At 35.8% G+C, this 15,214-nt stretch overlaps 1 protein-coding gene across 1 annotated transcript; it reads right to left on the reverse strand.

Moving 5' to 3' along the window:
• Positions 1-148: 148 nt before the first annotated feature.
• LOC144848464 (RNA polymerase-associated protein CTR9 homolog) lies at positions 149-14,852 on the reverse strand. The gene is made up of 22 exons (XM_078705210.1): positions 14,695-14,852; positions 14,165-14,263; positions 13,813-14,052; positions 13,064-13,181; positions 12,300-12,389; positions 11,260-11,516; positions 10,608-10,715; positions 9,718-9,837; positions 9,096-9,317; positions 8,533-8,661; positions 7,992-8,175; positions 6,756-6,844; positions 6,199-6,384; positions 5,595-5,738; positions 4,876-4,968; positions 4,386-4,502; positions 3,823-4,040; positions 3,491-3,626; positions 3,197-3,328; positions 2,649-2,788; positions 2,114-2,338; positions 149-1,806 (listed from the first exon to the last, which is right to left on the reverse strand). Exons 1-22 carry the CDS (start codon positions 14,731-14,733, stop codon positions 1,179-1,181), a joined length of 3,714 nt encoding a protein of 1,237 aa, XP_078561336.1. The 5' UTR covers positions 14,734-14,852; the 3' UTR covers positions 149-1,178.
• Between the last annotated feature and the right edge of the window lie 362 nt (positions 14,853-15,214).

Consider the following 15,214-nt stretch of genomic DNA (forward strand, 5'->3'; position numbering starts at 1 on the left):
ACATACAGGGATTTTTTTTCAAAAAAATGGCCAAACCGTAATATTATCATTATTACGTAACCAGAACTTACTTATAATATTTTCTTGTCAGAGCAAACAAACAATTAGTTGACATAGCTGGTAATTATTACAACATAAACAAAATTGCTACACTTTATTGTATTTATTAACAAAGAGGTTCAGAAGAAAAAAACTTAAAAGTAACACATGATCAGTACGCGGGCCAAGATTATAAATTAAGATTTAAATATTTGAATTTTTTAAATGAGATTTATAAAAAAATTAATCTGATTATTAATATGATGCCATATAGTAATACGTAGTACTAAAGCATATACATGTGTAAAATAGAGCACTCTTGGAATGGGGAACAGTTTCATATTTTTTTATGTATTTATTATTATTATAAACATACATTTATGATTGCCTAATTGAGAAAACAAATTTATATTTAGCAAGGACAGGAGAGGGCAGGCATTTTTAAAGAGTTTAGATTCACATGATTTCACAGACAGTCCATAACAATATTACGTCGACCAAGATGCAATGTTTATTAAACACAACTGCTGATTAGGTTATGATTCCTGTGTAACACACGATTTGAAATATTGGTCAATTAAATGCAAATGTCTGCACAGAGCCATTGCTTTCTAACCTTGCCCAGCCAACTGCTATGAGCACTCACTAGCTAAACCCAGGGCCCCAGAGCCTGAAGAGCCCAATACAATTATCCATCATTAGGGGCCCTTAGGAGTGCTAAACAAGGGGGCCTTTGCCCTTTGCGTTACGCCACTGACTTCACTATTAGGCTAATAAAAAAAGCCTCAAACATGAATTGAATTGTGTTGGTAGGCAGGGTCACCCACTCTTAAAGTCTTTCACATTTTCCATCCACCCTTAGGTTTCTCTAGTTACATCTCTGCTTTACATTATAAGTATTTAAATACATAAACCTGTCAAATATTACTCTCTCAGTGACATCTTCTTTCATAGAAGCTATTGAAATTCTTATTACTAAAAAACAGTTTACAATTTAGTGTCAGGGCCACATTAAACATTTTTCATTTCATAATTAGCAATATTACCACAGTTGTTGCTTTCTTTTGTTAATCATTCAACTAGTAAAAAAACGTAATATCGAAATATTTAGGCTGCAACTAGAATTCAAAAAATGTTATCTAATCGCTTTCATTGTCAGATTGTTCAGCTTCTCCCCCAGATGCCTCTCCTGCCGATACCTCACCTCCAGATGCTTCACCCCCTGATCCCTCACCCCCAGATGCTTCACCCCCTGATCCCTCACCCCCAGATGCTTCACCCCCTGATCCCTCACCCCCAGATGCTTCACCCCCAGATACCTGTTCCTCATTATCGCCCTCATCATTTGAACCCTCTTTAACCTCTTCCTCATCTGACCCTTGTGCTTGCTCATTATCTGAACCTCCAGCATTTGACTCTTCACCTCCTGACCTTTCATCATTTGACTCCTGAACTTCTTGACCTCCTGCCTCATCATCTGACCCTTGACCTTCTTGACCTGACTCTTCATTAGATTCCCTTGCTTCTACATCCGATGCTTGTTCATCTCCTGATCCCTCACTCTGTTCCTTACCAGACTGCTCAGACTCTTCCCCCTTGTCGTCTTCGGAGTCGTTTCCGTCAGAATCGGACTTCTCAGAGGCGGAATCATCTCGTTTCTTTCCACCGGCTCCGCTATCATCACTGTCTGAGGAATCTGATGCAAGTCTGCGGCGGATGCGTCCACGTGGCGCAGTAGGTGGTGCCTTCTGTTCTCCATCGCTGGCACTGAATTTTGGGAGAGAAGAAACGTCAACATTCTCATCATACCAGTTATCCTTTTTACACTCCTGGAGTGAGAGAGAGAGACAAATGCATGCATAAGGAGACTTGCCCGTCATTATGGGCAATTTTACTAAATTTTGAAGTCCAAAAAAACATTTTAGATTTGTCTGATTAACAAGTAATTGGTGAATTGTCAAAAGATAAGGAAGATAAGATAAAACTGATTTGTAGAAATGTATAATTTTTTTTTTTTAAATCCCAATAAATAGAGATAAAATATGCATAATTTAAGTGAATAACAATGCATTACCTGTACTCTTCTTCAACAATTTTGAGTTTTTCATCATCATCGTCGTTTGATTCAGAATCGCTGGAAGATACCATTGCCTTCGATTTTACCTTCCTACGCTGCGCGGCTGTAAGCTGGTCCGATGATTCCTTCGCCTTCTTTGGCTTTGGAGCCCGACGCTCCTTTCGTGATTTGCGTGGTGCTGGCTCGTCATCCTCGTCTTCATCATCCTTGCGCTTTCTTGGTCTGTTCAATAATAATAAATTTTCATTATGTTTATTTTGTTTTTTCTTATATATTTAACAAATTGCCAAGGATAACCATAAGCGCATTCATTCACTATCCTTCTTAAAAGTGGCAATCCTGTTCTTATTACTTATTTGGGAGTGGAAATTTGTCATTAGAAAAAATCCTGACAGGACTTGAACCCAGGACCCTTGGTAGCCAAGCATCATAACCACCAAGCCACAACTCCACTATGCAAGCCACAACTCCAACTCCGATATCAAATAATATTTTAAACTCTACAACTTCTATCAAAATTTTTCTTTTTTACCTTTTTCTTTTTTTCCCTTTCTTTTCTTGGACCTCTCCCTCATCATCACTCTTTCTTCTTTTCTTCTTTTTTGGTTTTGCTCTTTCTTCATTTTCACTCTCGCTTTCCTCGCTATAGATTTCTCCATCCTTAGCTGGTCTCTGTTGTGAGAAAAATATTACACTTTTCAATCAATAATAATCATCACCGTTGCTTACAAAATTTAATTCCAAAATAATTTGATATATTCATTTCTTGCATATTAACAGATAATATTCATTTAAAAAAAATAATTCCTACGCATCCAACAGCAAGTAACTCGGCAATTACAGGATGGATAAACTATTTTATAATTTATCATGCTTATAAACTAAGTCTCATTTTAGGCTTAGGGAGTGGAGTTGAAAGAGTTACAACGCTGGCACTAAGTCAGGAATGAACCCTGAACCTTGGTATTGGAAGGCAAGCATGTTAATCACCACACTACAGCTCTACTACTACTCTTCCTATTTTTACTATTTCAATTATTATACAAAATAAATAAAATACTTATTTGTCATTAAAATTACCTTTCCTTTTCTTCCCTTCTTCTCGGCTTTCATCTCTGGTAGGATAAGTATGTTCTTTGTCTTTTCAATAAACTGCGCCCTCTTCGCCAACATTTCTTGTGCTTTTTGTTCTTCTGCTTGCTTCTTAGCAAGCTAAAAAATAAAAATACATTGCTGACATTTTAAAACTTAAGTACAGTACTACAGTTTAGTTGAGCCTTGAACCTGTGCCGATTATACAAGCCTCTTATATAGGGGAAACCCTATCAAGTATGGTACGCTAAAGTTACCAATTGCCAGTGTAGAATGTCTTACCTCTTCCTGTTGTATTCTTTGCCTCAGCGCTGAACGTTCCTCCTCCTGCTTTTGCCGGATACTCCTTTCTTCTTCGTCTTGTTTGCGAGCCCTTCTCACATGATATTGTGCTTGATTCAGCAAATCTGAACATTGTCTAAAAATTATAAAGTAGTACAAATAATCAATAAACAAGCTCCCACATGTTTCTTCCTTAAAATGATTAAAGCAGGGTTCCATAAATTAAGGGGACCCCTCAGAATGTAAATTCCCTTTGTTGTGTTGATATTCAACTTTAAATTGTGACGCAAAAAGCCTATAATTTAGCACTGGTATGACACAAAAAGGTTTACCTAGCTTCAGAAGCAGCTTTGTTCAAATCAAATCTCATCCTGTCTCCAGCTTTGCTCAAGTACGTGAAGTAATTCTGAGCAGTCTCCAGCTCCGAGACAGCGCTCAGGACGGTCTTCAGGTTGCTTTTCTCATCTTTCAAGACACTGGTCGCAATACGTTGCAGTACCAGAGCAAGGTTATATAGCAGGACTGAATCGTGTGGTGAAACTCGCCGTGCCTAGAGGTAATATTGTATGATAAACATTATGTACTTTCTTTCAATAAAATCATAACTTTACTGTCATTAAAAAAGTCTAAAATGAAGCATGGCAAAACAAATGGGGCAAACTCATGTATACACATACGTATCTGTGTCACAACATGTATACGAAAAAGTTTAAAATTATAGCTTTTTTCATTTGGGTAAAATCACGAATTAATCTTAAACATGTGCAATGCATTCTGCACGTTGAACCACATCGAAAATTGGTATCACGTATGGTATTCATGTCGCGCTACACAGAACCTGTGACGTAGTACATAAGTTTTACCCATACGGATACGGAGATTGCGTTGGACTTACCTTAAGGAGGGAATACTTGCATTCTCTTAGTTTACCAGCCTTGAAGTAGGCTCTGGCTAAGTACAGTAACACTTCAACGTTGTGATGCTTGTAGAACTTTTTAATACAATTTTCGTACTACAGAACAAAATATAATAAAAATACAATTGAATAAATAAAAATAAAACAGTATTACCGTATATCCTCTCGTATAATCCCACCCCCACTAGAACACGATTGGTTTGACTTTTGGTGGTCGGACTTTACCAGGGAAATCCCTGGTTCATGAAAAACATGATTGGTAAGCATTTCTTGTAAAAACTAAGAAAGAGGCCTTCATCCAGACCAAAAGACTATACTGGGACTTACCTGGGGATATGCCTGGATTAGACCCAAAGTGGGATTAGACCCAAAGTGGGATTAGACCCAAAGTGGGATTAGACCCGGGGATACACGGTATTTCAATAGAATTGGTCACAAGAGAGGTATATGTATTAGACCACCTGCTTACCATTTGAATCGCACTGATGTACTGTCTCTGTTCAACGTAGATGTGCGCCAAATTCAGCCACACGTCACAGACATCAGCAGTTGCTTCACGTACCTAAAAAATCAAGTATGTAAAACTATTTATTGGATTTGTTACGTCAGGTCTGTATTTGTTATGTAGGTTCTACTGTACTGTTATGTTTGTGAATTTAGCAAGCGGGACGAACATTACCTTATTTGGTATTCTACTCGTAAAGTATGCCCTCAATTTGTTACTTTACGCGGTCTTAGCTAAGACCGTTTTATAGCAATGGTCTAACAGGGGTGGCTTATAATAAGAAGTCTATCTGATAAAGCTGGCTTTAATCGGGGAGTTAAGATCATCGGTTAAGACTGTTTTACAGCAATTCGCCCCAAGCCTTCAAACATTTAAATCAAACCTTTAAAATCTGTTTTCAATATATGGCAGGTTAAATCTCTCGCTCTTTGTACTTTTTATTAGGCCTATGTGATTCTGATAATGTATAAATCGAATAATATGTAATATTAGGTGCTATTTTTTTGCTCCTAGGGTCGAAACATTTTTTAATAGCACATTCTATAATTTAGTGTTTGTTTGACCACACTTTCATGTAGTCTTCCAATATTTCATATTTCCTAGTTGGGATCTCAGTGCAATGTAGCATACATACAAAACAATAAGGTTATGAACTAACCAGCTTAAAACAGCATAATGTTTACCTGTGAAAATATGTCTCTGGCTTCTCTCATGAACCCTTTCATAGCTAGAATAGAACCTACGCCATTGGCTGCATACAAATTCCTTTTATCCAATCGCAATACTTGTTTGTACATCATCAAAGCTCGGTCTTGATGCCGTTTTTCCTGGTAAACAAAACATTGTATTGAAATGATTAATCAATTGTACTCAACTAAATTGAGCAATACAAATAATTATTAACTGGTGCTGACCGGGTTTCAATTAGACCGATCCCTGGTTAGCGACGAAGGCGTATCCCCTTACTTCGGTTTGGGTTTTTTGGAATTCCTTTTTTTCGTATTAGTTTATGTACAGCACTTAGAGGTTTCACAACATTAGGCACTATATAAATCCAGGATATTATTATTATATCTAATAAGACACTCTGGACGCAGGTCACAAATCCAACATGAGGAAATTTTCCCTTTTTTGACTAAACTGTTTTTTAAAGGAATAAATAATAGTAATTAATAATTTAATTATAAATAAAACGAAATGAAAAAGAAATGTTTAACCATCGTTTATCGATTTATATAAAATATATGAATATCTTTGTATTCATTCTTTCAAAAGTAAACATTCTACCTTTTCTTTGTCCCTTGTAGGTTGATAGAGTGTCTGTAACCAGACATTACCTAGGGCTAGCAGAGAATATGTATCGTTCTGAGTGGATGGCTGTTTAATGATTCGCTCAAACTTTTTCTGCCCTGGCCCCCATTCCTGCTTGGCTAAATGCAGGTTACCAATCAGTGTCCATGCATCAGGATGGTCCTAAATAAAAAATAATTAAATTTATTAAAACTTAGCAAGAGCGTATGGTGCAGTGTGTTGGATGTTGGACTACGTGAGTTCAAATCTAACTCTTGTCGCATTGCTTGTATTCTTAGGCAAGACACTTATGTTTGTCTCTCTCCACCTAGGGGTATAAATGGGTACCTGGTAAGGTCAAAACACAATTGAGCTGCTTACTAGCTGCATTATAGAAGTGTGTTTTCATTTGGTTTGATAAAAAAAATGGCCGAAGTAATAATGTGAAGCACTTACCGGTAGAAGCTTTGTGCATTAATAATGTTACTATTATTTAAAACTCTATGAAAAATTTAAAAAAATGGAAAAGAGGAAATAATTTCATTCATATATACCTGATTAATTGAAAGGGCTTCTTTGAACCAATCAGATGCTTCGTAAATCTGTCCTCGGTCACGGGCAATGCAACCCAACCTAAGGTAGCCTATGAGTAGACAAAAAAATTTACTGTATAAATAACAACCACTGATTTACTGATACTGAAATTGTTTATTGTACATAAATGATAAAACATGGACATACATTTGAATCTGGCATGAAATAAGTAATATTAATTTTCAAACATACATATTAATCACAAAGATTGAATAAACATATGAATACAAAAGTAGAACATCTATTAAGGGGACAACTTCAGGACCCAACAAAGAGTCCCCTAATAGAAGTATCTCCTGTACTGTTGTTACAGGGGTTGGCCATATTGTTGGTCTTGTTTGTTCGTGTCACAGGAAAGTGTACCCTTAATAAGGTTGTCCCAAAGCAGATGTTATATAATTTTAATTTTATATACTCCTAAATAAATTCCAGTCATTTGATTGGACGATTATAGGTTACATGGTGTGTATTGCACATACTATTTAACGATCGTGAAATAGTAGAATTGTTTTCTTCGTTTTTTGTGTCGAAAAAAAATCTTCTCGCTGTTTTATTTTCACTCGGGCTTCACCTCGTGAAAATAGGAATGTTCTATTTTCAGTCGGGCTTCACCTCGTGAAAATAGGAATGTTCTATTTTCAGTCGGGCTTCACCTCGTGAAAATAGGAATGCTCTATTTTCACTCGGGCTTCACCTTTTGAAAATAGGAATGTTCTATTTTCAGTCGGGCTTCACCTTGTGAAAATAGGAATGTTCTATTTTCACTCGGGCTTCACCTTGTGAAAATAGGAATGTTCTATTTTCAGTCGGGCTTCACCTCGTGAAAATAGGAATGTTCTATCGGGCTTCACCTCATGAAAATAGAACTGTTCTATTTTCAGTCGGGCTTCACCTCATGAAAATAGGAATGTTCTATTTTCAGTCGGGCTTCACCTTGTTAAAATAGGACTGTTCTATTTTCACTCGGGCTTCACCTCATGAAAATAGGACTGTTCTATTTTCACTCGGGCTTCACCTTGTGAAAATAGGAATGTTCTATTTTTACTCGGGCTTCACCTCGTGAAAATAGGAATGTTCTATTTTCATTCAAGCTTCACCTTGTGAAAATACAAATTCATTATTCTCCTCAAGAAATTATTTGTACCTATCATACTAATAAACATTTAATACTGATATTTCGCATTGATAGTACTTACAGTCAATGTAATTAGGATGATCACCAAGGAGAGTCTTATAGTGCTTTTCAGCCTTATCATAGCGACACATTGCCTCATTCAGACGCCCTAGGTTGTATGTGGTTGTTACCGATATAGCGCTGTAATACGTTTCATCATGACGAGACTCGCTACGTGAACGTTCCAACGAAGCTTCGTAATAACGCTGTGAATTATAATTTTTTCAAGATAAAAATATTGCAAATCATTTAATTTTTTAAATTGAAAGGCTGGTATTTAAGGCCAATTTACACAAGCGGTGACGTTAAACAGAAAACCATGTAGCTTGTCCCACAATTAAGCTGTATCTATTCTGAGCAGACGGAAACCTCTGTCCGCTCCACGTCATAAGGAATAACTTAGATTCTATATTTTTTATTACCGTTCTCTTTGAAAACCAAAAACTTTTTTACCATTAGAAACGCATTCCGAATACCAGGCTTTTCTGAAAACTAGACATATTAGGCCCACCCAAACGTGTCCGGTAGTGGGAGAATTGACAGTATTAAAATTAAAATGTTACCTTTGATTCTTGGAGGTTACCAAGCCTGTAGTGAAGAGCCCCAACGTTGTTCAGAATTTCAGGGGGGATTTCAGCCTGTACCTTATCTTTCAATATCCTTGTGGCTGTTCCATAAGCTGACAATGCACCCTATACAAGGAAGAATTAGTGTGATAAAAACTTTCTATTAACAAATACATTTTTTGGACCTGTGCATAATGTAAAAGTTGATTTTCAGAATGAAAGAATGTTAAATTTTTTTTTAGGGAGGAGCTTCCAGATTTTAGTTGAGAAGATGAGACTAATATTTGTGCTTTATTGTGTTTCAATTGTCATATTTGTGCACAAATACTAATTATTAGTATTTTATTCATCTGTGTAATTTGCCTATAATATGAATAATTTTTGTACAAATAATACAACTCAGCATTTTATGCTACAATGGATTTTTTTTATGATTGAATAAAGATACTGAAAATATATATATATATATATATATAAATGTTTTTTTAATGTTACAAAATTGCAGGATTACAAGGATTAATTCAAATTTGAAAAATTAAGATTTGAAATGTTGCACTAACTTGAACATCAGTGATCTCTAGGATCTGTGCCAGTTCTATCCAGGCCTCCACATCATCTGGAAACTGATCAACAACCTTCTGCAGATATCCCTTTGCAGTTTCCCTCTTTACATCATCTTCCTTTCCTTCATCTTTCAGGGATGCATACAGAGATCCTAGAATCTTCATTGTCTCATAGTTGCCTGGTTGAGCTTTCAACACTTTCTCAAAACATTGAGAGGCCTGAGAAGAAGGAGAATCAAATCAAATATACAGTACCCTAAAACCTCAAAAAGAAGCCCATGGGCTTCTTTTTTTAGTACACTTGGGTAGGATTCTTTTCGAGACTACTTTTGCAAACTAAAGAAGGGGAGCTTCTTTTCGAAATGAATGGTGTAATTTTGTAAATTAATACTACAATAATAGAATTATTGAGACATTACTTGCCAATTTTACATATTTGTAATCAAAATACCATTTTAAACTGTACGATATATATTTTCGAGATTCTATTCGAGGTTTTTAGGTATTTGATTTCATGGCCTACTATTTGCCTATTCTACATAGGTTTATCTTTATTCTATACTGCATATATACCCTGCTTAATTTTTATTGGCTCTTTGATTGGAAGAACTATATTTACATTTTCTGTATCTCCTCTGTAGATATACATCTGTCCTAGACCAAAGTGTGGTAAGACAAACTGAGTTGACGCAAACTGGGTAGACTGATAATAATACTGAAACGCTTGGTCAAAATCACCCTTAAAAAAAAAGAGTGAAATATAAGATATTACACACGACACATACTAGTGCGAGTGAGTGGCCTAGCATTAAGACAGTGGAACTGTAATATGTAGCCCTGACATCAAGGCTCACTTGCTCCATGGTTCTGGTGGTAGAACAAGTCTTCTCGGATAAGGACTATAAACCGTAGGTCCAGTGTACACATCTAGCTCATGTGCACTTTAAAGAACCTAGTACATCTTTCGAGATGAGTAGGGGGTTCCCCGGGTGTTCTAGTACACACACAACCACTATAACACACAGCCACTCACTCGTCATATTGGGAGTCTTTTGACTGAAGAAGTCACCCTGTTGATTTACCTACCAGAGTCCTGGGGTTCAAATCATGAATCAATACCATGCCAAGTTTATACAGCATGGATTTTTGTTATTATTCCCAAATTGAGAAATAACAAAACAATTAAATTTAAATAATTATATAATATAATAATATCCTGCATTTAGAAAGCGGCCTAATGTTGTGTACAACTAAGCGGTGTACATAATATTATCCGGGTCATTTTTGGATCAAACATGTATGGAAACATACTCCCATAATGCAGCTAGTAACAGCGTGAAGTTGTGTCTTGACCTTACCAGGTACCCATTTGTACACCTGGGTGCAGGGAGGCAAACGAAAGTGAAGTATCTTGCCTAAGGATACAAGCAATGCGACGAGAGTTGGATTCGAACCTACGATCAGTCCAACACACTGCGCCACACGCCCTTATATAAAAAAATGCCTCACCTGGACATGGAATGATCTTGCCAGTTGGTAGCAACTTTCCGCTTGGATAGATTCGTTTTCTGTGCCGTGGAATGCATGTAATGCAAGGTGCTGTACCTTGTTGTAGTCCTTTAAAGGAACGATATATAATAATAAAAATAGCATTTCGTTTAAACTTTTTATACATTATTATTATTATTATTGATTCTAATTCTGGTGGTACAACAAGTCTGCAACAACCGTAGGTTCTGTGTACACAGTTTGTCCATGTACACTTTAAAGAACCCAATTCATCAATCAAGACAAGTAGGGGGTTAACCACTGTTCAGAAGGATTACCACCTATCTGATAGGACAGTGATTAATTTATTATTGGTAATCCTTGGCCACATGTGCCTAAATACATAAAATAAAATATACTGTATACTTTTAACGGTATGTATGTTAACACAAAAAAAGGTTAATTTATTAATTATTAATTACATAATTAGGTTAATGAGTAAACAAGATATAGTTACAGTAGTAGAAATTGAATAGTACAAAATTGAATTGTACAACATTGAATAGTACAAAACTGAATAGTACAACATTGAATAAGTACAAAATTGAATAGTACAAAATAAATAGTACAACATTGAATAGAACAACATTGAATAGTACAAAATTATATCTACCTTTTTAAAAAAGAAATGATTAGCGAGATGATTAAGCACCATGGGGTTCCCAGAATCAATGGTGTACGCTTTCGAGAGAAGCTGTACACCATTCTTAATGGAATCCGCCTCTTTACTGTTCAGCTCTAGCACAGCTAGTCCTACTAAGGTACCAACACTCTTGGAGTCAAGTGCCATTGCTCGTACAAACGCTAGCCTAGCTTTCTCAAACTTGCCCAGTTTCATGAAACAGTGTCCCATACCAAGTCTTACTGCAGCTGAAATTATACACAAATAATATTTTGAAATTTAGTACTTTTGTTGTGTTCTTTTTTTTATAAAAAAGTATTACATATTTGCTATTTCGTTATATTCTAAAGCTCTGTCTACACTATCAAACTTTATGCAACAAAAAATATGATGTGCTCATAATATGGACAGGATGTCATATCACTACCATATTTGGTCACATCACACTTTTTTTTGTCAAAATAGTTTGATAGTGTCTGACTGAGCTTTAGAATATAACCAAAGAGCAAGCATTATTTTTTTATATTGCCTCTTTGTGATACATACATTTACTATTTTAAAGGTATTGATCGTTTACACTGCTAACAAAATCGGGCACACATTTTTTGTTGATTGCAAAAGATTAATGAGAGGGTTAGGTACACTTTAATTTTCTTCTTAAAATTCTGCAGCCAATGTCATTGGCTATGTTATTTTATTTCAAATCTCATAAAAAGATATTAATATAGGTAGTAGCGATTCAAGAAAAATTATTAATTAAAATATCACATAATGTAAATTATACTGCCTTAAGCTCTGTCCCCACTATCAAACTAGTTTGAAAAAAAAAGGTGTGATGTGCCCAAATTTGGTAATGATATGACATCATCCAGTCCATTATATGAGCACATCACAATTTTTGTCGCATAAAGTTTTATAGTTTAGACAGAGCTTAATATTAGAGCTGATACGATGTCATCGTGTCCATATGGGCACATCAAATTTTTTTTTTTCACATGAAATTTGAGAGTGTAGACAAAGCCTTAACCTACCAGGACAGTTAGGGTTGGTCCTCAGAGCTTTCTTATAGTAAGCTAACGCTCCTCTGTAGTCTTTCCTGTTAAAGGATATACAAGCTTTACCTGAAAAATATAAAAAACATTTACTTTCATACACATTTAAAGTAACTTACAGGATTATAAACTAAATTATTTTATTTTCATATTAATGGCCATCAATTTATTTATTTTATAATCAAATTTGGACAACATTGTTTTGGAGGTTTTTGGTGAAATTCTCCAGATGTCAATTTGTAAGGTCATGGGGAATTAATATAATATTGCACATAGATGTGTGGGGAGAAGAAGGTATAAAAAGGGAAGGGAAGTTGACTACCTTAGCGTTATAGTTACATGGCAATTATGACCATGATACTTGGGTACCATTCTTTAAAAAAACCTAATACATCTTTCGAGACGATTTGGGGGTTACCCAAGTGTACTAGCCCACACAGCCACTGTCAAGAAGAGACGTAAATTTATTTTATTTCATCAACACCAACGAAAGTTGCCACGTAAAGGTATAAAACAGATACTCAATGTATGAAGCAAACTTAAATAAATATACATATGTAATAGCGTCATAGTCGGCATCCAGTGACACAATGTGACCCTTAGGGGAAAAGGTATAACATCCATGTCCACAGCGCCATGAGCACTATCACGGATATGGCACTTTATAAAACTTCATTACTATTCTGATGAGAACATCATACTATTGAGTTATGTTAAATTAATGAAGTTATCAACATTCTTACCAAGGAGAGCAGGGATATTGGAGGCATCTTGATTTAAAACAAAATTAAACTGTGCATCGGCTTGGTCCATTTTATCCCCTTCAAGTAAAAAGAAGCAGGCTCTGCCAAGCAGATGGTTCTAAAAATAAAATTTTCAAAAGAGTTTAATATACAAATAATAAATGTTATGAGTGTAATGGTACAAATAATGGCATGAGGTGAATGATGAAAGGGGTTTAGGGTTAGGCGGAAGTATAAAAATAGTACACAAAAAAAAATGTTATTGAACGACCATTTTAATATTAAATAGAACACTTAGGACTTAGATTTTAACTAATTTTATTAATCCTTCCGATTAAATTATTACACTTTCATTGAATTGTTCTTTTTTGTTTTTTAATTTGATACACACAATTATCCATTTGATGGTGTGCGAGTGAGTGGCCAAGTGGTTAAGACAGTGGAACCGTAATTACGTACAGTAGCTATAACATCAGCAAGGGTTCGGGCCTCACTTGCTCCATGGTTCTGGTGGTTCTTGGAAAAGGACTATAAAACCGTAGGTCCAGAAGTGTACACATCTAATCTAGCTCATGTGCACTTTTAAAAACCTAGTACAACTTTCGAGACGAGTACTGTATGGAGGTGTACTAGTAGTACATCACAGCCACTGATCATAACTGGGCCCTCTGGAAGACCAGTTTTTGACGCCCAGTATAAATAAATAATAAACAAAATAACAAACATATACTGTAACATCACTATCATACCTGATCGTACATAATGATTTTATCTGCCATGGTGTAGAGAAGGGTTGCCTGAGTAAACAGGTCCTTCTTCCTCTCTTTGTTCTTCTCTTTGCGGGCTTGTTGCACGTAATACGCTGCGAGTGTGTCTAGGGCTGTCATCTGGTCTTTATCGCTGCCTGCATAACTGCAATTAGCGTCATTTTGCCACGATTCAAAGATTTTCACAAAATCGTCAACTTTCCCTTGCTTGTAGTACTCCAGCTAAAGATAGAAACAGTTTTAATTATGTTTGATTATTCATCAGTATAAAGCATTTATATAACATATTTTGATAAAGAGACTAGGCCTAGGTAGGCCTAGTAGTTTTTCTTACCCCTAGTGTGATCCATGTTTGCAAAGGTGCGTTCTCCTGCTTCAGAATACCCAATACTTCTTCACCATCAGGGAGTTGATCAAGATCCAACTCTATCACCTACAACATATATGTCATGAGTAATTAATTTACTTGTTGCATTGTTACCTAATTATTTAAACTGAATTTTGTTTTAAAAGAGTAGGTCTAGGCCTAGCCTAGATCTAGACTAGCTAGGCCTATTATGCCTAGCCTCTAGCTCTTTACTTTATTTTATATTACTAAAACTAGGCTATACTTCATTAATTGGCCCATTTAAAAAAAGGAACTATACTATATCATTATACTTATAGTATAGCATATCACACTATTACTGTATTAGCGCTATTGGCGTTTCATAATTAACTGCTGCCAACGCTTTCGTTGGGGTCTAGGCCTAGCCTAAAGGCCTAGCACCGCAATAGCTAGCGGTAAATTCGTCCTCGTCTAGGCCCTAGCTAGGCTAGCTGCTGGGGAGAGAGACGGCTAGGAATCCTCGTATAAATACTAACCTCATCAGTGTCTTTCAATGGAATTTCGACAGATGCCATCTTTGCTATGAATTAAAGAAACTATGGCTACAATAAAAATACCAAATACTGATTACAAAATGGACATGGTGAAAGGGAAAACAGAATAATCTTCTCGAGAACCACTCTTCTTTTTTCCTCCTTCGAAAAACCCAAAATTGAAATGGAAATGCATGGTCGAGTCGATGACGATTCCCCGTTGACTTAATGATTATTGCGTTGTCTACTCTCGAGGTGTAACGCGTAACTTATCAGTTTTAGGTATGAATGCTCGTCTTTATGCTTGTGTGTCCCGAATTTTACTTAAATATTTGTATTAAATTTTAAAAATTCAGTTTTTTCTATTCCAAAAAATAAAGATTAATGTCCAATACCTTTTTAACGCGTTACACCAGAGAAATATGACACCTATAAAACGCATCTACCCAGGAAATATACTGTGACGTCATTTATAATCAATGTTGGCATTTCTTGAATTATGCTGTTTGGCTAGCTGGCATTG

Source organism: Antedon bifida, chromosome 7 (assembly GCF_963402885.1).
Source record: "Antedon bifida chromosome 7, ecAntBifi1.1, whole genome shotgun sequence".
NCBI lineage: Eukaryota > Metazoa > Echinodermata > Crinoidea > Comatulida > Antedonidae > Antedon > Antedon bifida.

What these genes read in the sequence shown, in the direction of transcription:
- LOC144848464 (XM_078705210.1), bottom strand. Translation starts at nt 14,733, where the DNA reads ATGGCATCTGTCGAAATTCCATTGAAAGACACTGATGAG. An exon ending in ATCATTTCTTTTTTAAAAAG is followed by an intron (nt 10,716 to 11,259) that starts GTAGATATAATT and finishes GTTCCTTTAAAG; the next exon opens with GACTACAACAAGGTACAGCA. An exon ending in TAGAGATCACTGATGTTCAA is followed by an intron (nt 8,662 to 9,095) that starts GTTAGTGCAACA and finishes TTCCTTGTATAG; the next exon opens with GGTGCATTGTCAGCTTATGG.